The 24,330-nt window shown below is 37.0% G+C and overlaps 2 protein-coding genes across 2 annotated transcripts; one reads left to right on the forward strand and one right to left on the reverse strand.

Annotated features, from left to right (window-relative positions):
- The first annotated feature begins 724 nt into the window (after window positions 1–724).
- LOC110412230 (phenylalanine ammonia-lyase 1-like) lies at window positions 725–4,169 on the forward strand. Its single transcript, XM_021422749.2, has 2 exons — window positions 725–1,635; window positions 2,170–4,169. The coding sequence occupies exons 1-2, from the start codon at window positions 1,244–1,246 to the stop codon at window positions 3,917–3,919; spliced, it is 2,142 nt and encodes a 713-aa protein (XP_021278424.1). The 5' UTR covers window positions 725–1,243; the 3' UTR covers window positions 3,920–4,169.
- Window positions 4,170–4,544: 375 nt separating this feature from the next.
- On the reverse strand, window positions 4,545–24,137 carry LOC110412982 (uncharacterized). The gene is made up of 20 exons (XM_021423657.2): window positions 23,811–24,137; window positions 21,333–21,893; window positions 20,580–21,099; window positions 18,829–18,910; window positions 17,855–18,000; window positions 17,203–17,393; window positions 16,874–17,004; window positions 16,476–16,757; window positions 15,687–15,827; window positions 14,713–14,967; window positions 14,256–14,396; window positions 13,868–14,179; window positions 13,079–13,252; window positions 11,175–12,099; window positions 10,839–11,077; window positions 10,298–10,402; window positions 7,093–9,150; window positions 6,219–6,788; window positions 5,907–6,132; window positions 4,545–5,447 (listed from the first exon to the last, which is right to left on the reverse strand). Exons 2-20 carry the CDS (start codon window positions 21,889–21,891, stop codon window positions 4,744–4,746), a joined length of 7,761 nt encoding a protein of 2,586 aa, XP_021279332.1. The 5' UTR covers window positions 21,892–21,893; window positions 23,811–24,137; the 3' UTR covers window positions 4,545–4,743.
- Window positions 24,138–24,330: the final 193 nt, after the last annotated feature.

The raw sequence follows: 24,330 nt of genomic DNA on the forward strand, positions 1-24,330 counted from the left end.
TTGTCGTGTAATTATAATTTTTGAATTTTTTTTTTCGATCAAAATTTATTATTGGGTACAATTATCATTAATGCTCACATATATGAGATCTAATCATTAAAAATTATATATACGTGTAAATATTATGAAAGTTATTGACTAAACGAAATTAACAAAAAAAATTGAATTCGTCGTGCAATTATAAATCTTAATTTTTTTTATAAGAATTCATTATTGGTCCAATTATCATTCATACACACATATATGAGTTAATCATTAATAATTATATATACATGTAAATATTATAAAATATATTGACTAAATGAAATTAATGATCAGAACTGAATTGGTCGTGTAATTATAATTGTTGAACCTAATAATTTTTTTGTGAACAAAATTCATTCTCAGTACTCACTATTGATCAGTCACATATATGAAACCTAACTTTTAATAATTAACTTTTACATATATAGATGTATATACTAAGATATGTATCGAAAAGTATTGATTAAAATAAATAATGAAAAGAGATGAACTCCCGATGCAACTAAATAACGTAGGAAGATATATATAATATGCACATTGTTTTTAATTAAATACCAACCTTAGCTAGTTAGACATTTTCTAATTAAACCCATGCATTCTATAGTTGATTTTCAAGAATTATATATATAGCAGTTAGGAAATATGCAGCTGCCAGCCCCCAATACCATGGAAACCCCTTAAAGCTATACAGGAAATTAATCTATGTAAGAGATGCATGTTGAGCTGCATATCCTTGGAACTACATAACAATTCTGGTCCCAGAGGGAAATGAAGTAGAATGAGCTCAGCAGGCTCGTCACTGAGGACCATTATACCATACGTTCAACGACCCCTCTCTCCCCTCCCTGCTGCAATTGAACGGGTAAAAACACCATTCATGCATCTCTCGTTGCACCCCCTCCAATTCTTGGTAACGTGTCACATCCTCGACCTTTAGATCAGGTGATGATCAAACGGGAATCAAAGTGTTTCAACTAACTCTCCCCCCGAGCTAGCTTCTTCCCAACAACCACTGCCTTATTTCTGTCAGCACCCGTTCTATTTAAAGAGCTTGGATAGTTTTTGACGATTCATAGTCAAAGACCCAACATTTTCATTTTCTTTATTTTCTTGGTTTATACTTTGTTTTCCCTCATTTTCACAGAAACCGCAAGAAACAATCTGTTTGGCTTCTGGGTTTTTTTCTGTTTACGTATAGATCATTTTGGACTCAACAGCCATGGAAGTGTCACATGGGGATGAAAACAGTGGAGCTGTGTCACCAGAAAAACTGTGCCAAAATGATCCATTAAACTGGGTTTCTGCTGCTGAGTCATGGAAAGGAAGCCATTTGGATGAAGTGAAAAGAATGGTGAATGAATATCGAAAGCCGGCGGTGAAGCTGGGGGGTGAGACACTGACCATAGCGCAGGTGGCTGCAGTGGCGGCCCGTGTTGATGGAGTCATGGTTGAGCTGAGTGAGTTGGCCAGGGCCGGTGTCAAGGCAAGCAGTGATTGGGTTATGGACAGCATGAACAAAGGAACAGATAGCTATGGAGTTACTACTGGTTTCGGTGCCACTTCACATAGGAGGACCAAGCAAGGAGCTGCCTTGCAAAAAGAACTCATTAGGTAAATTAAATTTCCTTACCTCATGACAAAGTTTGCGTTTGTTGTACTGAATGCCATGATGTTACAATTTGAGAGACAGCAATGCCCAGATGATGAATTTTGCACCAGAAATGGTATATTCAATCAGGCAAAGGAAGCTGTAGCTAAGTCGAAAAACAGGCATTAGAAACTGAAGTTTGGCTAGAATTATTTATTCTTAATTAATAGGTTAGGTGGTCACATTTTCACCCAACTCTACCTTACGTTTACCACTAGCTTGGGGAATTGAGTCTCTTTCTCTGATCAGGTCATATATCACACGTTGCATCATTGCTATATATCTCACATGTTAACTTTACAAGAAAAAAAAATAATTGTAAAATTTGGATACTAAGTATATGTCATTTGATTGTATTGAAAACAATACCTGCTATGCATATAAGTTAACATTTCCCATTTTTGGCAAAAATAATTTCTATTGTGTTAATAATGGGCATATAGTGAATTGTTTCCATTGAGCAATTTTAAGAAACATATTTCAATTTTGTTGAGCAGATTCTTGAATGCTGGAGTCTTTGGAAGTGGCACAGAATCTTGCCACACATTGCCACATACAGCAACAAGAGCTGCAATGCTAGTGAGAATCAATACACTCCTCCAGGGCTACTCAGGCATTAGGTTTGAGATCCTGGAAGCCATCACAAAGCTACTGAATCACAACATCACACCATGTTTGCCTTTGCGTGGCTCAATTTCTGCCTCGGGTGATTTAGTTCCCTTTTCATACATTGCTGGACTCCTCACGGGACGGCCGAATTCCAAGGCTGTTGGTCCCAAAGGAGAAGCCCTTGGTGCCAACGAAGCCTTTCATCTTGCAGGCATTAATGGTGGATTCTTCGAGTTGCAGCCTAAAGAGGGTCTAGCATTAGTTAATGGCACAGGAGTTGGTTCTGGCTTGGCTTCTATAGTTCTCTTTGAGGCTAACATTTTGACTGTCTTATCTGAAGTTTTGTCAGCAATATTTGCTGAGGTTATGCAAGGAAAGCCAGAGTTTACAGATCATTTGACTCATAAGCTGAAGCACCATCCTGGCCAGATTGAGGCTGCAGCTATTATGGAACACATTCTGGGTGGAAGTGCCCTTATTAAGGCAGCACAAAAATGGAATGAAATTGATCCCCTGCAAAAGCCAAGGCGAGATCTATATGCGCTTCGTACTTCCCCACAATGGTTGGGCCCTCAAGTTGAAGTGATTCGATCATCAACGAAGTCCATCGAGAGGGAGATTAACTCGGTGAATGATAACCCATTGATTGATGTGTCAAGGAACAAGGCCTTGCATGGCGGAAATTTCCAGGGTACTCCTATTGGTGTGTCTATGGATAACACAAGATTAGCAATAGCCTCAATCGGAAAACTCATGTTTGCTCAATTCTCTGAGCTTGTCAATGATTTCTACAACAATGGGTTGCCATCGAATCTGTCAGGTGGTAGGAATCCAAGCTTAGATTACGGGTTCAAGGGCGCTGAGATAGCTATGGCAGCATATTGCTCAGAGCTCCAGTTTCTGGCTAATCCTGTTACCAATCATGTCCAGAGTGCAGAGCAACACAACCAAGATGTGAACTCGTTGGGGCTAATCTCTGCCAGGAAAACAGCTGAAGCTGTTGACATCTTAAAGCTGATGTCTTCAACATACATGATTGCGCTCTGTCAGGCTATCGATTTGCGGCACCTGGAGGAGAACTTGAAGAACGCAGTCAAAAACGCAGTGAGCCAAGTTGCCAAGAAAGTCCTAACCATGGGGGTAAGCGGGGAGCCTCACCCTTCAAGATTCTGTGAGAAGGATTTGCTTAAAGTGGTCGACCGTGAGCATGTTTTTGCATATGTTGACGATCCATGTAGTGCAACATACCCACTTATGCAAAAGCTGAGGCAAGTCCTGGTAGAACATGCCTTGACAAACAGTGATGATTTGAGTAACGCAAATGCTTCCATCTTTCTTAAGATTGGAGCTTTCGAGGAGGAATTGAAGAGAGTCTTGCCCAAGGAAGTTGAAACTGCAAGAACTGCTTTTGAAAGTGGTAATCCAGCAATCCCAAATAAGATCAAGGAGTGCAGGTCCTACCCTTTATACAAGTTCGTGAGAGAAGGCTTGGGAACTGAGTTTTTAACAGGAGAGAAAGTGAGATCGCCAGGTGAGGAATGTGATAAAGTATTCGTTGGAATGTGTGAGGGGAAGTTGATAGATCCACTCCTCGAATGTCTCAAGGGTTGGGATGGCAATCCTCTTCCAATATGTTAAAGAAACCCTGTCTGCCCTCTGGTTGGAAAAAGCTTGTTATATTATATACGTAAATGTAAATTGGTGTTTCAATACCAAAAAGATTTGAAGGAGAGAGAATAAAGGGACTAACAGACCTGTTTTGTTATGTCAAAAATGGTGCTATGCTTTTCTGGTTTACCATTTTTATTTTTAAATTTTTTGTACCAAATCTGCATTTGGAGGTTATCTATGCACAGCAATAAATGAATTAAAATTTTTGTTGCTGGAAGTCTGAGAGAAATATGAGCCTATTGAACCTATTCCAATGTTTGATCAGCTAACAATTAAGTATAAATTTCATTTTTACAGTATTTGATTGTCACAATCCTCGTCAACTTGTAAAATATTATTCACTTCAACCATTAAACTTCACGATTTTAATCTATAAAAAAAAAACTCACAAATTGAAATAATAATATGAACACCTAAATATCAATCTCATTTTAATACACAATCCGTGTAAAATTCACCATAACCCTTTATGATATTCTTCCCAAATGAGGGTTTATTAGGCAGTAACATTGCCGGTTTAAATTAGCTGATATTACGCTCACCCACCCATGCTTTGAACAATATGTAAATGTAAAAAAAAAAAAAACAAAAGGAATTGAAAATATATATATACACCTTACAAATTAAATAACTATCAGCTACAAAGAGTGATCCATATACAATCAAGCTGACCGCCAATTTCCTAGCAAAGTCACATTTCAATTTTTGACCTTGCACTAGCTCTCTGAGTCGAAAATTGAAAAGATCCGTCATTGCTACATTAGATCTAAGTTTACATCTTGCGATTACGGTTAGTCATCATCTGATAAACAAACAATGTCAGTTGCTCCACTTTGCTGTGCTGGGTTAGACTGAATTCTTGGCAAGCTAGATTCCTGATAGACCAATGTAGCTAAGCTTGAACTAACACCTGGTACTAAGTTGTTTAGGGGATTTGTATTAGCTCCCGATAGATTGTTTATGCCCATCAAGACATCTAATGAAGGTAAAGAAGCGTTAGGTGGAGGTGCCAACCCTCCAGTAGTTTCAGGTGGGATCCTACCGGATTGACATGTAGTTGATATCGGCCTATGTGCAGGGGGGTTACCATATGATTGGCCTCGCACTGGAGGAGCCACAGGATGGTTACCATGCGCCTGCTGATTCGACATTCCACGAGACTGGGATGGGAGACTGCCGGGGGAAATGGATGTTGAAGGTCTGAATGGCTGTAGATGTGGGGCGGGAGCACGAATTTCACTGCTCATTTGAAGGTTTCCTGCAGAAGGGGATATGGAACTGATATGGGGAGGTCTAGTTGGAGTGCCAGAGAAAAATGCAGAAGGGTTAACGGCCTGCAAAGGTGGACCCGTGGTTTGTGCATTGACTACAGCAGGTGAAATGGTTTGCGTGCCAGCTGAACCATTTGGAGGGAGGCCAGACGCAATGGAAGGCTGTTGTACCGTCTGTTGTGATGAAAGTTGAACCAACTGCTGCATGAAACTCGAACTTGCCTCTGCCAGGTATACAATAATTAGGTGGTAAGTATAATGAAACATTGCAAAAAGGCCAATCTTATATATGTGGAAGCAAACAAGGCAAGATGTATTGTCATATTAGGTTCTGAGCTTTTTAGCAAGCATTAAATTTTCTTGTACATATGGAGACTGGTCTATATGTCAGCACGCGCACACACTGTTAACATGCACACACTCTCTCTAAACTTGCAATAGCAAATACTGGTAACTTAAGCAACCGATACAAATGCCTCTAAATTTTCTTAAATGATTAAGACTATACCATGTCCCAAACATGAAGACTCAATAAATCTGGAATTGAGCATGTCTCCTAAACCCACCACATGCCAGTGCTAATCAAATAAGAGAATTTCATCTAGTGGCTCAATCAATGCACCCATCCGATTCTTTATTTTCCCATTTTCTGCGTTAAAATTACCAAGTAAAAGTAGATTCACCTTGATGTGCTCCTGCCGAGCCAGATGCCCTAATATCCATACATTTAGACCTGAAAGCCTCAGCCAAGATCTTGTTCAAGAGAACTTTGTTGTAATTTACATCAAGCTCCTTTTTCTGAAGCAGAAATTCTGCCTCTTTCTCCTTAAGTTTAGCTTTATAATTTCTACGAATCTGAGCTATAGCCTCCTCAATCTGCTTCTCACATTCCGATTTCAGCTGCAGCTTCTGTTCAAAGGAGAGGAAGTTCTCAGCTCAAACTGAACCACATATCACTATCAGTAAATAAGCCAGCAAGTAAAAAGAACACTAACCATGTCTTCATGAATCTTAATGGTTTGATCTGTTTCTTTGCGTATTCTTTCCATTTCATTTTGAAGTGGGTCATTGTACAAAGGCAGAGGCATCCGAGATGATACAGCAGGTGCAGTCTGTACAGGAAGGCCACTAGAAACAGGAGGGAGTGAAGCAGTCCTTGTTTCTGAAGCTTGTCTCACCAGCCCACCAATAGTGCCATCAATGGGTGAATGCAGAGGCTGCAAAACATCTTGATTGGAAAGCTCAATATGGTTTGCCACTGATTGTCTCAGAGCCTGAGAAATTTGGTTGGCAGTTTGGCCTTCATTGTTTGATTGATGTTCAATCGCACTCACTGAAGGTAGATTAGGAGGAGAGAGATAAGAAGTTGATTCTCCGGATCTCATCACCTGCGTTCGCTTGCTAAGCTCCAGAACTGTTGTGTCAGGATTGGGCTCATTGCATCTGACATCAATGGTGGCATTAGGTGATGAAGTTTCAGCTACCTGAGAAGCAGTTTGCGTTTCACTATTCACAACATCTCTAGCCTGTATTGCAGATGGAAGAGAACCCGCATTGGGAGATACCTGCCCAAATAAAATATCCTCATTAGATTGGGAGCTGGACTTTTAGCATGGTATTTACAGCATCATTACTTCAAATTTTGGAACAATCTCCTCACCACATGAATATAACCTGAATAAAAAAACAATGTAGAGCAGCCATAACGATGCAGATATTCATTACCTTCTCTGTCATTATTCCGTTTTATTTTTTGGGTGTGAAATGTCAACTTAAGACTTCTTTAAATAGAAAAGTCCAGCAGAATATTCCAAAAAAGAATCTGCATCAAAACCTTAATACATTCAAGAAAATAATAATCTTACATACCTGATCTGGTGCCAATGGACCACCTTGGTCAACAATAGGCACATGCTGCACTGGAGGAAGATCTGCCAGAGACGGTTCTTCAAATTCAGGCTCCTGGTTCACGGTACATACTTCAACATCCTGCTGATCAATTCCTATGGCACTTGTTTGAACATTCTGTCTATGAACACTACCACCCTCAAGGACTTCACTAGGAGCAGTTTCAGATTCTACCAATGACCCCTCTTCAGCAGCATCAGTTATTTGTTCTTTAGATGAAGGATTTTGGCAGACCATGCCATGACTGGAAGTTTCAATCTCAGATGTGCTCTTTGGAACTTCTCCATCAGACACAATGAATGTGGCTCCACCAGGGATATGTTTTTCAGATGAAGAATTAGCAGTCGTGATATTCTCCTGACCTTCACTAGAACCGACAGCTTCAGCCGCACTTGAGGGAAGCACCACATCAGCCATGCTTAATGTGGCTCCATCAGGAATTTCTTCAGATGAAGGTGCTTCAGCTGAGCTGAGGTTCTCCTGACCTTCACCAGAAATGGCAATCAGAGGTTCTCCTAAGGGAACCTGCCCATCAACTTTCCGTAAATTGGTTCCATCAGGAACTTCTACAGATGAAGGTGCTTCTAAAGAGATGAGGTTCTCTTGACCTTCACAGGAAATGACAGTCACAGATTCTCTCAAGGGAACATCCTCATCAATCTTTCTTAATGAGTCTCTATTAGAAATTTTTTCAGATGAAGGTGCTTGCAATGAGGCAAGTTTCTCCTGATTTTTACAGAAACTGACACTATCAGCTGCTGTAAAGGGAATAGGCTTGCTCAATGTGGCTCCATCAGGAATTTCTTCACATGAGGGTGCTTCCACACAGATAAGATTCTCTGGACCATCGGTAGGAGGAACAGTCTCAGGATCCCCATTTGACATGTTTAATTTAGATCCATCAGAAATCTTGTCTTCATCTGAACATCTCATGGAAGGGAAACAGTCCGTTACATAACCTGAAGTTACAGTTACAGGAACATCTAGTGCAACCCCTCCATCTGGAATTTCTCCACCAGAAACCCCTTCTCTTGGACATGAAGCTTTGTAGACAGCTTGTTCTTCATCACCACCAGAACAGACAGTTACATTACACTCCTCAACTGATGCTCCCTCTGAGTTCTCTTTGAAGGGTCTAGCCAAACAAGTTACTCTACAGATGGGATCACTACATGCCATAATGTCATCAGGAACAATGTGAATGCTTTTGGACACTCTTACCTCGTTTCCTGACACAGAATGAATAATGCCAGCAGAACTCCTTCCTTCAGAAAGATTCACCTCACTTACAGGCGGCCTCACAAACTCAGCCTGAGCCCAAGCCTTAACTGCTTCCACCCAACGAGTTTTACTCTCTAGAGCATTGCTTCTTGCACTCAACTGCTCTGCTTCAAGATTCTTAAGGTGCACATCCATCTGCAGTTTGAGTTCATCAAATTTCCCAGCATATTCAATATCCAATTTCTTGAGCTTATCAGTTCTCATAGTGACATTACTAAGCAAACGGATAACAGCTGCTTCTGTTCTTTTCTTATTCTCCAGCTGTGCCTTTTCTTCCTCACACTTCAGGTTAAATTGCTTCATTTCCTCCCTTTGCTTCTCACGAAGTTTTGTCATATGCTTATCACATTTTTTTTGAATTTCTTTGATGCTTTTTAGAAGATCTCTCTGTGCCAAGTGAAATTCTGGGGCCACTCCAGACTCTGCACGGACCTGTACATCAGAACCCTCTTGAAACCCCAACATATCTTCAATCTTTGCTTTTACATTTTGATGGCAAGATGTTGCATTGGAATAATCTCGACCCAGGGCTTTACTTGATTGTTCAGAACCTTTGGGAGAGTTTGGGACCTTCAAATACCCTGTTCGATATAGAAACATTCTCTTCAAACACCGCAACAGTGAATAGACATAGTCTGCCTCATCTTTCTTGCAGGTAAAACCCAGATGCTGCTTTGCAAGTGCAAGTGATTCTTTGTGATCAATTTTGTGCTTCAGCAAAGATGCTGCACTCCAACACTGAATGTACAGAGATCAGAAGATTAAGATGTTAAAAGATCCAGAACATCATTACAGCATGCATACATGCTTATAAGCCCCATGTAACAGAAAATATAGTTAGAAACCTAAAATATTTATAGCATATATACAAAACGGAAGCACCAGTACACAATCCCAACATCAAAGTGAATGCTTAAATACAGACATATAAGCACACATATTGGTAAACACATCTAGAAAAGTTGTTTATATCAAAGAATATTGGACAGAGGGGAAGAGAGATACAGAAACCAACACAGACAGGCTCATTTGATTTATTTTTTAGACCTAAGAACTACACATTACATATTCAGTTCTTCACCTCACTCTCTCTCCACATAACCTGAGTCATTCTGCCTGAACTGAAATTTCACTTGCCAACAGATTAGAGACATACTTTGATATAAATCTAATCTATTTAATCAAGACTGAAGTTCAAAGTTTCAACCCATTCCCTCTAAATTATTTGAGTAGATCATTAGACAGATAGCTATCTTCAGCAGCAAAAACTTGTAGAACATTTTGAGCACAAGTTCTAATTAAATAAGACATGCAACTCTTAATGGGATGATAGAAATTTCATTTTTCACAGCTCCTCACCTTTTGAAACCATGATTAAAAATCATACCACTCTTTTCAGCCAAAAACTGCAAACATGATAAAGAAAGAACGGAGCTTTGGCTATGCCAAGTGCAAACTCATGAACCAAATATACTACACACAAGATTCAGTACATAATCTAAAACAGATTCTGCACACAATCTAAAACAGATTCCAAACAACTTGCCAAAAAAAATTGAAGCTCAATTTTGATAAAAAGCTAGGCATGAAAGATGCATGGTCCTGACTCCGAAGTAAGTGTTCCATATCAACAGGACTTCTATCATATAAATTCCCATTACAAAGGCACAACTGCAAATTCCACTGAAATCTATGAAAAAGATGAGTGGACATCAAAATTTGATGTCGAATTGTACAAAAAAAGACAAGCATAAATGAAAGCATAACCTGATCCTCTATTACATACAAGACTGCCAAATAGAAATTACCATTCAGCATATGAAAGATGCCATTAACAACAATTGCAGAATGAATTTAGGAACATAAGAGAGAATAAAGGTCTAACCAGAGAAATCTGAAATGCCTGCAAAATGGTTTCTGGTTCCCTACTGACCCGATGATTATTCATAACATATTCAAGGAACCTTTCAACCATAGCTTTGACAACCTCCTGTAACAAAAGTAAGATGTTACAATATAGCAGGCTATTACAAAGACTGAATTCAATAGAATAGAAAGAAAATTGCAAGTACACTATTTCAGAAAATACATATAAAATATTTATAACAATGAGCTCAAAAAACCGCCTTGCAGAGTTAGTAAATAGATGAATAAGGATCTATTTTGCCACCTTATCTCCAGGGGAAATTTTTTCAGAAGCGGAACACAGGACAAACAGGGAACATTTCTACAAAATGAAAAAGAACAAAAAGAAAACCAAGGATGCTTCAAAGTCATTTGAACTTGCTTAAAAGCAAGGAACATCTTCTACTGTGGTTTCTTTTCATTCTAGCAAACAAAATATACGCAGGCAAGATAAAAAACTAACAGCAAGTTCTGAACACATATTAAATTTACTTCTTCAACGTAGTAATTAAGGTACATACTGAGAGATGTAACACTTCACAGAGTTGCGCTATCTGTGGCATCAAAAGAACATGGAGATTCTTCTGTGAATCACGCTGTTTTCTTCTGTCCTCCCTTTCAACCATGTTAACAGCTGGTATTTTTGAGATATTATTGGCCAGATGAAGTGAGTTAGAGATTGCATGAATTTCATCACTCTCAGAAGCTGTTGATCTACTCAAAGAATGAGACAAACCATTTGCGAAAATTCCTAAGATTCCTGCAAAAAATAAAACAATGAGTCAAAAAGAATATTCAGGAAATAGAGAATTCTCTTCCGCCAAAACTGCCATTCATTGCATTTACATTGCCATTACCTTCCCTGTCCCCAGCAGCCATTTTCCCCTCACGCAGCCCAGCTTTTGGAGAGAGATGATCATTGCAATCACTGACTACCTTCTTGCGCCTCTTTACAACTTCAGAACTTTCAGCCTCAGGTTTCTTTAGCAAGCCATCAAAATTTTGAACCCTTTTCCGATTCCTCTGAGATGAACAAGAAGAATACTTCCACTGTGGATTCTTTCCCTCCAAAAGTTTTGTCCAAAATATATGAGGTGGATCTTCATTCATCACCTGAATTTTCTGCTCACCAAACAAAGGCATTTCTGTCCTATACGTTCCTTGCTTTTGTTTGGCTAGTAAAATTAGGGATAACTTGCTTGCATCATTGTCTATTCCAGTTTGATCTAGTATGATAAAACACTCTTTAATCACATCTATTAAATGTGATTGCTCAGACAAGGTGCCTGCATCTGATGTTGGGATACCATGAAATTTACCCAATTGATTGAATAGATGTGAAGCCCCCCACTTCAGCAGCATGTGACAACTACTAGGGCTTACATTATGTGTGTTGCTATCAAGTGTCTTATCTTGTTTTGAAAGCATCAAAACTTTTTCCTCCACCGTAAATGATGAATATAAACGGAATATTTTTATTTGTTCAAACTGAGAATCAAGTGTTATCCTCTGCAGGGCTCTTAGATCATTCATTGGGCTCCAATCACTTCCAAATATTATGACGGTACCAACTGCGGATAATTTTATGCTGGGAAGACAAGCACGGGTTTCTAATAGAAAGACAAATCTCTCTCTCTCATTATTAAATTTGTTCAAAGCAGATTGCTTCTTTGAAAGGAAAACACCACCATCAATACGCTCATAAGAATCTGCACCAAATCTTTGACGCAGAAAGTCATCCAAAATATCTCCCAATAAATCTCTTCCAGAGCCACCAATTGACTGTCAATCGAACCATCTACGTAAGAACCATAAAATAGCCAAAATCTGTTTTTTGCAAGAGCAATAATATTTGTATGTGCATGTGTGTCATACAAGTGCACTAATGACAGAAGTATTGCTCTTTAGACAATAAGGGTTGATTAAAATTACACACTAATGACAGTAAAGTAGGTCAGAACACAACACAACCAAATTAATACCAGCAGAAAAAAAACCATTGCATATTCAATTTCAATCTCAAATACAACTTCAAGACATTAGCATCAAAAGGCAGAGATTAAACATTAATTGACACAATGACCTACTTAACTAGCTTCTTCTAGTTCACCAGCATTATTATCATAAAAGAGTCAGTTTGGCCTGGCTGGGGTTTCATCAGAAAATGCAGTTGAACCAGAACTTTTTGAAGAGTTGTTATTTTGAATTTATCAGAAATCACTAAGAATATGTTTTGTCAATTGAAACTATCCATTAAAAATGTCCATCACTTTCTCATTGCAGTTTCTTGAAAGGTCCAATTTGCAGTTTCAGATTTAGCCTCTAGAAGCTCATTTTCGACTACTGCAAAAGCTAAAGTTTGATACTCAAGACCTGTTTGGCCACTTCAGCTTAAAGGAGCAGGAAAGCTGATCCAAAAGCAAGGCCAAAGAGGCACTAAGCAAAACATTAATTTTTACATGTCAGACAAGCATTAGACCATTTTGATTTCTGCTGCCTGTTGAAGCGGCATAATGGTGTATAGCAGATGTGGTACTTGAACAAGTAACATGGTAGGACCCAGGAATTTAACTTCATCTGCTTTCACAAATTAATAAATGAATGTAAAAGTTATTTACTATTTAAAAGGGCAAAAATTTACAAGTTTTTCACGTACATTAATCGCTTTAACATCAAACGCAAGAGAGTATCAATAATCCAAAACATGTATAACACAACTAACTGCAATTGGTTGCAAAATCAATGTCAAGACAAAACCTACCTGGAAAAGAATAAGGACTTTTAACTCTCGTTTCTTGATTTCCGAAAGCATTGCATCAAGAAGTTGTAATTTGCCACTGGCTTTTATGCCAACATCCAAAAACTCAATCTCTTTAAGGCTTTTAGTGAGCAACATTTGAAGGGATTGATCCACAACATACGGATGATCACAACACTGCCAAGAATTACAATGAAATCACAATATCAATAGTAAATTTTTACATATCTCATCATAATGCACATATCATTCACAAAAAAGCTCCAACACAAATTCATCTAATGTAACAGAAAGTACAATAAAAAAAAAACCAGGTGTTTTTATGCTTTTGAAAATAAAAAGTAAATAAAAAACATTCAAACAACAAATTAAAAAAATTGAATTTCTGCCACTTGGGCTTAGCTCAAGTGGTAAGAGTGGATGGGGGTTTGGTGAAGAACTGAGATCCTAGTTTTGAGCCATACCGATCCCTCTTGTACCAATAAATAAATAAAATTGCATTTCTAGATTTTCTAACGAGCATCAGAATACTAACTCCAAAGGGCAGAACTTAGGATAATGCACCAGAAAATTTCTATTCTTATTGTTGAAATATAACCTAACCCTAATTTCTGAAGTCCATACTGCAGGTAAAGACAAAAAGTCAGCAAATTAGCACAAAATATTTGATACATTAGACAATGAGACTAAAAATTTGAAAATATATATGTGTGTGTGTGTGTGTGTATGTATATAAAGAGCCTAATCTCACATAACCATTTAGTTGATGCAAAGAGTTTAAGTAAACTCAACCTTACGGCTGGAGATAAGAATGTTGCGGAGTGCTCCAACAGGATCAGTCTTTGAAGGTGAGCAAAGAGAGAATGAGTTTGAAAGTAGAGTAAAACAATACTGCTCTAGCTGCACATTGGATAGAAGCACAGGAACCCAGTACTCTACAAACCTAGATGATTCTAATTTGCATTCATAAGCAATATATTTTGCCAACCTCTCCTTCAAAGTACCAATATTATCACTTGAATTCATTAGCAAGCTGTCACTACCATTTAAATTGCTTTGAGAATCAAGCAGAGAAAGAAGATTAAGGTACTCAGCCACATTATCCTGCAGAAACCAGGTAAAATACATAAATCAACCTCCACAAAACAGCAACAACAATTGAAACGTAGAAATGCCAAACCTTCAGTTGACTGCTAACAATTAGAAGCCTCTTACTAGCAGTTAACATCTTAATTTGTTCAAAACATGAAGCAATTCTTGGACGTTGGCACTCATCCACTATTATTGCCTCCCACCCTATGGAAGCAAGCACATCCAAGTCCTGCAGAACCACATTGAAATTAAGAGGCAAACCTATGCCAGGTGAATTTAAAAAAAAAAATGGCAATAGAGGTTTTCCTTCAATTGATAATAACAAAACCAAAATTCGAGCAAAATAGTTACATTAATAACAATAATGATGCAATCTACATCCAAATAACTCTGAACACAAATTGATCAAAACAAGATGCACAAAAGTACAAAACTCTCACACAAAACCAACAAGGATACACCGTTTGATCCTTGCAGCAACTTGTCAAACTTAAACCCAGACAAAATCTTCAAAACTTAATTTATCACAGATGCTGCATATATACCTCGCTGATAACTTCTGGTGAGGTTATAAGTACTTGAAACATTATGCAACCTCCTTCTTCATAAAACTCCAGGGTCCTAATACTTTTCCGAATTTCTTTACTGCCACTGTAAACCACAACATCAACAGATGGTGCCAAATGCAAGAACTCCTCATCCCATGAATATTGTGAAGAGGAAGTTGAGATGATGAGGAAAGGCTGAGAGATATCAGATGAAGAAGACAAAATGAATGAAATGACATTCAGAATCCTTTCCTGCAAAAAATAGGGACCATTCAGAACCACTGCACAAAAAACTATGCAGTTCACTGCCATCACAGAATGGTACTAAAGAGATCATTAGTACGACTACAACGGTCTGAGCAACCATTAACATCAGATATTTGATTTTTGTCATCTTTCAGGACCAATAAAATAATATTCAGAAGATAAAAGTCAATTGATGTTAAAAAATCATGCCTAGAGAAAAACCCTAATATAAGAAACTATGTTCTTTCCATTTATGTAAATGTACAAACTTCTTAAAGTGGACCATGATAATATGATGGGATGCACTATATGAACATATATACATGTTTAATGCATAAACTGCATATTCACACCCTTAGATTACATCTTTTTAGAAATTCTAATACTTGTCCTGCATTGGCAAAATGAGAAAATTAATTATTACTTATCAAATATGAAATAATAACCCAATAACTTCACATGCATATATGTGAATATATATATATGTCATCAAGTGCATCCATAGGGTGCATTTTTTGCATTTTATGCTACATCAAACATTTATAAGGTTAATGAAAGAGTGTGCGTGTGTGCGTGCGCGCACGTGTGCAATTTGGTGTATTACAAAATTTTCAAGCAACAACTTGATGAGACCAGGAAACTATCATGATTCAACCTGACATACTTGATCAGATGATTTTCAGATGCACCACAAACTAGAATAACAACATATTGATCAAGCACACCTGGTCATCAAAAATGATAGCATTCTGGCCCTTACGCCAATAGTTGCATAGCTTGTTAAGAGCATCAAGATTAGCATCCAGTCCAGGTGAAACTCCAGCTGGTAGTTGAGACAATTTTAGGCATGCAACTTCTCTTCTTTCCTGTGCAAGTTCTTAGTTGGTTACAGCCAAGCCATTTAAAAAACAGGGGAAGTAAACGCCTGACAAACTTCTATTTTATACCTGTTATGTTAACAATTCAAAAATAATAGTGCAGGTAAATGCAACCCAAGCCAAATCTTACCAAACAAAAATTTCTAAATAACTCATATGGCTCATAGTGGGCCAACATAATGATGGCTCAAATACACATATTATGGATAACATCAAAATCTAATCACAGCAGCTTTTTACAGGTTCAAATAACAAAAAATACCCAGGACTTATGAAGCAATGAAGCAAGTATATTGTACTCAAGGGGACACCACAATGGTTATTATTTGGGACCTTCATCAAGGACGCAACTCACAAGTTCAAAACTTGGGTTGCCTGCAATGGGTTTATAAGGTGGGAGCGGGCTACCTCACTTGTGTTGCCCTAGACTCAAAGGGCCTCTCTAGGTACCCAAGAAATTAAAAACACGTTATGTGAATCCTAGGTTGTTTGTTCACTAGTTCAAGCATGCAAATAGTTACTAAACAGGTTATATTGAATTTTCCAGGACAGACAAGCATTTTAACTATAATAAAATAACAACTTATTAACTAAAAGCAAATCTTATTAAAATATTTCATATTTTTCGTAAGGCACCTTATCAAATTTAGAAGCTGTCTTTGCCTTCTTACGACGTATTTCATAATCTCGTATAAGGCTCTGACCTTCTGGACAACTGAAGAAGGAAGCATTCTCCAACTCCCATGAAGCATGCTCATAACCAAGACCACGCCATTTCACAAGCCATTCAACATGACAATTTAGCTTTTCACCATCATGCCCTTTAAGATAAGACCCATGACACTCCTCAGGAGTCACCAAAAATCTTTTCTGTAGCACACGATGTGGCACTGCCCACTGTTGCTTCCAAACAGCACCCTGAACAACATAGGATATCTGAATTACTAAATGTGTTCCAAGCAACATTCTATTTAATGATCCCCTACAGAAGGAATATGACAGGTTTAAAATAACAGTATTCAATAGCTGTGAACCTGGGTTCTTCGGTTATATTTAGCAACTAGTGATGGAGCTTCAAGCAGTGCCAGATTCTCTGGTACCCAACGGTTATGAACATGAGCAAGACCTTTGTATTTCACAAAATATTGCTTCTGTCTTTGCAAACCTATAACCCAACACCAAATGCAAGGAAATTATTATCAGCAATTATAGAAGAAAATAAACTAATTGTAGCATTGCTAAAAACTTCAGCAAAACAATTCACCAGAGCTGTCAGCAAACAACTATGGCACAATTTATAGAAATACATTATAAAATAGAAACAAATCTATGGAGATAAGCAAATTATTAATTGAGCCCATACCATCCTCTGAAGCCTCCACTTCTCTAGAATCCAAAATTGCTTCTATTCCCTCTGAAACTGAATGCACCCCTGATTCTAATTTTTTACTCACACATACTGGACAATGCCAAACTCCAACAGGAACCTCCTCAAGGGGATGTTCTAGACACGAAAGATGGTAGCTTCTATGGCACCCTTTTCCCTCACAGCATCTAAAATAGAATGGCAGAGTGTAAGATAACAAAATACATGCTAAATTTACTCATAAAGCAGTGATCCAACATTATTACAAATTGTGAGCACTCTCAAAAGCATTGAATTTAATGCAAAGAAATAAAGCAGTATGCATGACTTACTGCAGACATGTCAAAGCCCTAAATTGTCCAATATCTCTTTTCTCATTGACAGAAATTCCTTTTAAACATAAAGTCAGTCACTAAAAAAAAATTAACATTATGGAATTCTCTGTAGCAGGGATGGACATGAAGATGCATCAAAAAGGGTAACCACAAAGATTTATAAGCATAGTCAAACCAACAATTTTACAAATCAAAGCATCTAATACAGAACAACACCACCCAGTATGCCAATAGATAACTCATTAACTCCACAAATTCAACTATCAACTATACAAACTTGCAATATTGATAAACCAATGAAAAAGGGTACCCACAAGAGCTTTCCAACGAGGTTGCATACGATGCAAGTATTTTGATCAGGGTCGGTTCGAAGATCCGTGACAGACATATGTTTTTGGATATCATTGCAGCACTTTTCAACATGTCCCGTGCTAACACCAGCATCAAGTTTCCATCTATCCTAATGCAATGCAGCAAGAAAATGGAAACAGTAATGACAAGGTCAGTGACATATTAAAGATTGGCATTTAATATTAGATAAGAACAGAGAAACATAAGCAATAAAAATAATGAACCCTTAGTAGAAAACTAAATTCCTTATTCTTTACACACAAAGACAGAAAGAAAAGGCAGGAGAGAGAGGGAGAAAAGCAGAATATATCCAAAAGATCAGGCCACAAAATTTAACACCAGAGCTTTCTAAACTGATCAAATATTAAGAAAGTTAATAATCAGCCACAACAGGTCTCTTTGACTTCAATTATTTGACATCCAACTTTACCTCAAGGAAAGATAAATCAAAGGCAATGCCACAGAAGACAAACTCAGACAACCAAAACCTATACCACTTGAATTCATCAACCTGATTCTTGTAATTTTCTCTCTTTTCAGCTTAGCTTAGCTAACTTTGTCTGGATCACAATAAATCAACATAAAAGATAAGTTAAAAAAGATTGAACTATCAAACAATGTCCTTCAAAAACCTGCTCAAGTACCATCTCCAATTAAGACATGTTCAGAAGAAATGGTTTCAGCAAAGAAAGGCAAGGCAATTTCTATTAAGACAACCAACACAACACTTGTTTCCATTATATTCTCCCTCTGCTTTATAGTTAGTACTCGCTATCTAGAGAAGTACAATGCTAAGTCATGCTTGGTTTCCAAGGCATAAAACCAGGCCAACATCCTTTAGCCATAGCATAAAAACTTATATATGTAAGAGAATAGGAGTTTCTAGAAAAGACATGTGAAACAGGATATACAAAGAACCAGAGGAGAAGAAAACAACCTTAATATCAGAGGATTGAAACAACTGATTTAACTTTGTGTTAGAAGAGCAAACCTCCTGCTTTGTCAAATCGCAGTCAACCCTGCAAAATATGAAGATATTTTTTTCTTTTAAAGAAAAGAAATATACTTTATCTTTTTTGAAATTAAAGAAAGATCAAATCATCCTAATAAGATTTTATGGTCAAATACTCAGCTTATAAAGGCATTTGAAAAGTACCGTAAAGACAATCTAAAATTGCTTATAACCAGGGCCATTTCCATAGTTTTAAAATTAGGAATACCATTTATACTATATGCATCAATTTCATTAACATCATGCAGAAGATGCAGAGATAATTATGGGCGTAGACTCAAGCCTGGTTACTCTTCATTCTTCAATGGATTTGGACCATGTTCATTCAAAACATTAAACTTTCCATGCCTAAACCTGGCCCATCAACAACTCTTCTTAATAGGTATTACCATTTGATCTTGTTTGGATCTAATTTGGTTGTAGCATTACTATGAATTCTTTTAATTGTCAATAATAATTATGCCATTCACAGAGACATTTTTAATTTGTAAACATAAGTAAATGAAACTTTGATAGACAACCAGAAACTTGTCCAGCTCGATCAAGCCCTACAACTTCTACTTTTCCATTTAACAAACCCCAACACATCCCCAACCAATTAGAACCAAAATTCATCAAGCAGCCAAGCACTATTATTCATAGGATGTCTACATGCAACAATCACGAACACCAACAGCCCCTGACTTGAGTATTTAACATGCATCATGTTTCAACCCCAAAATATCCCCCTACTCTTACACAATTAAACCCTAGAAACCCATGCAGTTCCTTCCCCTCTTCCTTAGAAATAAGCCTCTCAATAATAACAAACTCTAGTTTATAAGCTCTCCAAAATGTAAAGCAAGTCATCCTTTTAAAACTTAATCTCAAATTTCACCGAATTTAACACATATTCTACCTCAAGGACCTCAACCAACAGTGTATTAACAAAACTAGCATTCTCATTCAACTAGCAGAAAAATCTAAGGAGGTAGGACTCCTCTAGGGAAAATTAAAAGATAAAAGTTAAGGGACCACAGAAAAAAAATCACAATACCACCATGTATACTTATCATCTATGCAGACCTTAACTGTCAAACTTTACAATGATTATATGCTTCAAGAAAAGAAAAAGAAACTCATAGCAACCTATGGACGGTTTAGGTGTAGCGGAGCACAAGTATGCTACTACTAGTATAGACCAATTGGTATCATTATAGGTGGTCCATGATGCATTTCTTCTAAAGGCATTTTATCAAAGTTACAATTATAATGATTTAGGACATACTCCAATCTTGCAGCCATCGCATAAATTAGATAAGAGATTGAACAAATCTTCTAGCAACTCACAAAATAGATGCTCAAAGCACTTAGTGATGTTTATAACTTATGATTTTTGTACAATGACATTACCAACCAATGCAAAGCTGTAGCTACATACACCATAACCAATACCAAAAGCATGTTGAAAGTCAAAAGAATTTTCATATAAACATTACTTAAATAATACACGCTTTTTATATCATATTCCAATTGAGCTAGAAACTATACCAAAATCCTAAACTCTTGCATACAACAATAGCAAGAAAATTATCATTAGTGATTTAAGTTTGATGAACTTGCTGAAACATACTATAAAACCTGTTGACATACCATCCAAATAAGAATAACTAAATTAATTGGTCGAAATCTAGTACCTTTGCCTTTTAGAACATGTGCCACAAGTCTCACTGCAATCTTTTCGTTTGCAACCAGATATTAGTAAAGTTTCAGCACCAGCCATGGAGGTGCAGATATTTTTACTTGACGTTATAGGAGAAGCAACAGAATCAGTGTCCATATCATGTCTTTTCCTCTCGGAAGACATGACTTCCTGAACCATCTCCAAACTGATATTACAATCCAGGATCCTTTCATGCAGCATGGAATTTACCAACTCTGGATCCTGCACAGCCTTTTCAGCATCATCATTCATTTTTCCGGCTACCGAACCACTCTTAGAAACTTTTGAACCATCCCCATTTGAAGACATATCCTTGCAACTATCCTTTTGGCTTGTGGGAAACAATGTAAGGTCATTCTTATTTTCAGGTGCTTCCTCCGCAGATTGACTTGTACCTCTCGCCATGGTTATTTCACAAGTTCTCTCAGCATGTACTTTTAAAAGATCCTCATCCCTCCTTTCACTGTCAGTTCTGTTCAGATCATCACCATGATCTACAACACAAGCAGAAAAGTCTGAGAATGATACTTTTGATCAAATAGAAACCTGCTGAAAAGGTATAAAACAAAAGTCCTTATCAAAATAAATTTGTCCAACCAACAGAAGGAAAAGTTTATATACAAAGGAAATAAGCAAATCATTAGTAGCAATGCATAGCCCATCTATATTATTCCCCTGACCAATTATACTATAAAGAATGAGAAATGAGCGCAAAGAAGGTAGTTACCTGTTGCATTAGCACTCTTCAGTTGTTTCCTGAACATTGCTCTATAGGCACGAGCATCCATTCTCTTCTTTTGTGCCTCATCAACCTGCCCATCTTCATTCTCAATTTTGTTAACTTCTACAGTTTCCATTGTCAACTGTTTCACACTCTTCTCTTTTTTCTCTTTCTTCCTTTTTGCATCTAATGAATCCAGGCTTTTATCAGACTTCTTTAATCCCGAAGAACCAGATGAGGAGGGCATCTTACCCCTCTCAGATCTCCTCAAAGGACACCGATGCTTCTGCTTCTCAATTCGCTCAGATTTCCTCTTAGATGGAGGAGTCATTGTATTTGAATTCGACGTCTGCTTCTCAAGACGCTCTGACTTCCGAGTACCAGAAGAACTCGATGGAGTCATGCTTTTCTTAGACAGCGTTTCCCGAAGCGACCTTCTAAAACCAGATACTTCCGCCGTAGCAGCACCTGAATTCACTGATTTTTTACCACTAGTTTGACCTCCTTTTGAATTATTATCTTCACCATCGTTAGCTTTCCTACTAGACCTAGTACCATTCACCATGCCTTCAACGCAAACAAAAATAATTTTAAAATGGCAATGTCTAGAGAACAAATCACAGATTTGCATTGAATTTGCATCTATAAACAAACCATATTTGTAGACAAAATAGACTTGAGAGTTAAAATTCATGCCATAAACTATGATTCAAGAAAATCTGAATAAATTCACATGAACATGAAAGCAACCACATATAAACAATACCAATAACATCACAATCTAAGCAATACCACAGATCTGAACCCTTAAAACCCTAACTGAAGCCATCAATAACATCAATAAACAAAATTACCATTGAGTACACACAAATTCAGTTATCCCAACATAATCACATGCAGCTCAAACTAAACCCTGGCTAATGACAAACAGTTAGTTAGAAGGAAACTTACGAGGTATTTGTAAATTTTGGAACGTGGTGTTTTTTTCATTTAAGTTTTCGATTGTAACACCAGCATCACTAGATGGTAGAAGGTGAAGTTGCCATCTTTATTAATATGGAGACGAAATGCCCTAGGTTCTATAATAGATAAGGACTGTTTTAGCCTCAGCAAAGTTGAAATGACTTTATTGACCTTGACGAGATTTGTGTTCTGCAGTGCTGTTCCTTTGGTGCAAATGTGGAAAATGGATTTGGGATTTCCCTACTTGCTTCCATAGTCTATTCAAGACATTTTTTCCTTTTAAGATTTCTTTTATTATTTTGTATTTTAATAAAGGAGTTTGTAAAAAACATTACGTATTGACTATGACATAAAAAAAGTTATAATTCAATTTTTATATGAAATCATTGTGTTTAAGCATGGCCTTTTGAACGATATACTCATTATGAAATTACTTTCTAATATTTGTTAACATGATAACAGTATAATATAACTTTTTTTCCTTTTACGAAATCATGTGTTTGAATATGACTTTTTTAACTGTTTACTCATTATGAATTTCCTTTCCAATACTTGTTTTTATGATAAAATATCTTAGAAAATAACGTAAAATATAAATAGTTACAAAATTAACAATACGTTGGAATATAAATTTTTAACCATCAGTTTTGGCACTCTTTTTAACAAAATACTATCTTTTTTCTTTACTTAGAAATTTGACCCATCTTAAGTCTAGAAATAAATTATTTAATAGGCTATACTGAAATTCATGGAAAACTAAATGTTATGATTATAAATAATAACTAGTGATTTCTCCCACACCACGCTGCAGGAATGTAACTTTCAAAAGAAAACACATAATAATTAGTCAAATTTTTATATTTAGCAATTTCTGTTAAATTATTCTAAATTATAATTTTCTTAAGAAAAATCAAGAAAAGAAAAAGGAAAATAAAGAAGGAAAAATGAACTATGAGGACAAAAATCACTTTTTCCATTTTATTTCTTTTTATAGCCTCTTTCATATATATTTTAAATTCACCAATTTGCATACCATACAATGCAAAGTGAACTCTCAATTTTTGCACATTGAGAGTGAAACAGCAAGCACAAAAATCACAATGCAAAACTCACATTTCCCAAGGTGGCACAGTTATTTCAATTTTCAAACATCCCTAAGTAGACCCAAGGAGAAACCATACAATGCAAACCGATATCTCTTCTTCGCAGAACCATCCATAGAGATCAAACCTTAAGCCGAATTGAATAAAACCAAGAACAAACCATAACCCTAAAGTTTTGGAAGATACAACAGCGTGTCTCAACTGGAACAACACAAACCATAACTAAAATCACTGCAGCAATTAAAACCCAAGGTTTTTTTTTCCAGGCAACTGAGAACATATGAACTTAAGAATTTAAAAAAATTAAAGTTGAAGGAAAGAAATCAGTGGAGTTGGTAAGATCGAGTTGAGAACAAAGCAGGAATTGCACGGAAACTAAGCAGAATGAAGAGGTTAAAAAGATCCATTGAGGGCTTACCTTTAGACAACTTGTTAAACCAATTGCAGATAACTGGAGTACCGCTCACTTGTTGGTTGGAGTTGGATTGTCCCCAGCCTCGATTCTTTCTGTCTCCCTCTCTATTTTTATTTCTTCATTTATATAAATATATGATCTGTGTATTTATTTAGAGTGCTCTCTCTCTCTCTCTCTCTCTCTCTCTCTTCCCTTTTCCCTCCAGATCTCCTCACACTCCTATTCCGTCGCCGGTACCGGTGTCGCCGCTCCTGCCTCCGCCCTTCTTTCCTCTCTCAACCCTAACCCCTTTCTATTCGCTCCGTTCCAGTGTCCTCTCTCCCTTCTTTCTCCTGCATTCCCTTATTTTATATATATATATATATATATATATATATATATATATATATATGAACTTCGTGTAAAATGTCCATAATAGCCTCAGAAACTTAAAAGGGTTCGTCCGTACGCCATTGGTCACGTGTTGCCCAAGTTAAGTCTAAAATTAAGTAAAATAAATCCGACCCATATAAATTTATCCAAC

This window comes from Theobroma umbraticum, unplaced genomic scaffold, assembly GCF_002168275.2.
Source record: "Theobroma umbraticum cultivar Fairchild unplaced genomic scaffold, ASM216827v3 scaffold_95.0, whole genome shotgun sequence".
In the NCBI taxonomy this organism is placed as follows: Eukaryota; Viridiplantae; Streptophyta; class Magnoliopsida; order Malvales; family Malvaceae; genus Theobroma; species Theobroma umbraticum.

What these genes read in the sequence shown, in the direction of transcription:
- LOC110412230 (XM_021422749.2), top strand. Translation starts at nt 1,244, where the DNA reads ATGGAAGTGTCACATGGGGATGAAAACAGTGGAGCTGTGTCACCAGAA. An exon ending in TTGCAAAAAGAACTCATTAG is followed by an intron (nt 1,636 to 2,169) that starts GTAAATTAAATT and finishes TTTGTTGAGCAG; the next exon opens with ATTCTTGAATGCTGGAGTCT.
- LOC110412982 (XM_021423657.2), bottom strand. Translation starts at nt 21,891, where the DNA reads ATGGTGAATGGTACTAGGTCTAGTAGGAAAGCTAACGATGGTGAAGAT. An exon ending in AAGTCCTTATTCTTTTCCAG is followed by an intron (nt 12,100 to 13,078) that starts GTAGGTTTTGTC and finishes TTCGATTGACAG; the next exon opens with TCAATTGGTGGCTCTGGAAG. An exon ending in TTAAGATTCATGAAGACATG is followed by an intron (nt 6,133 to 6,218) that starts GTTAGTGTTCTT and finishes TCCTTTGAACAG; the next exon opens with AAGCTGCAGCTGAAATCGGA.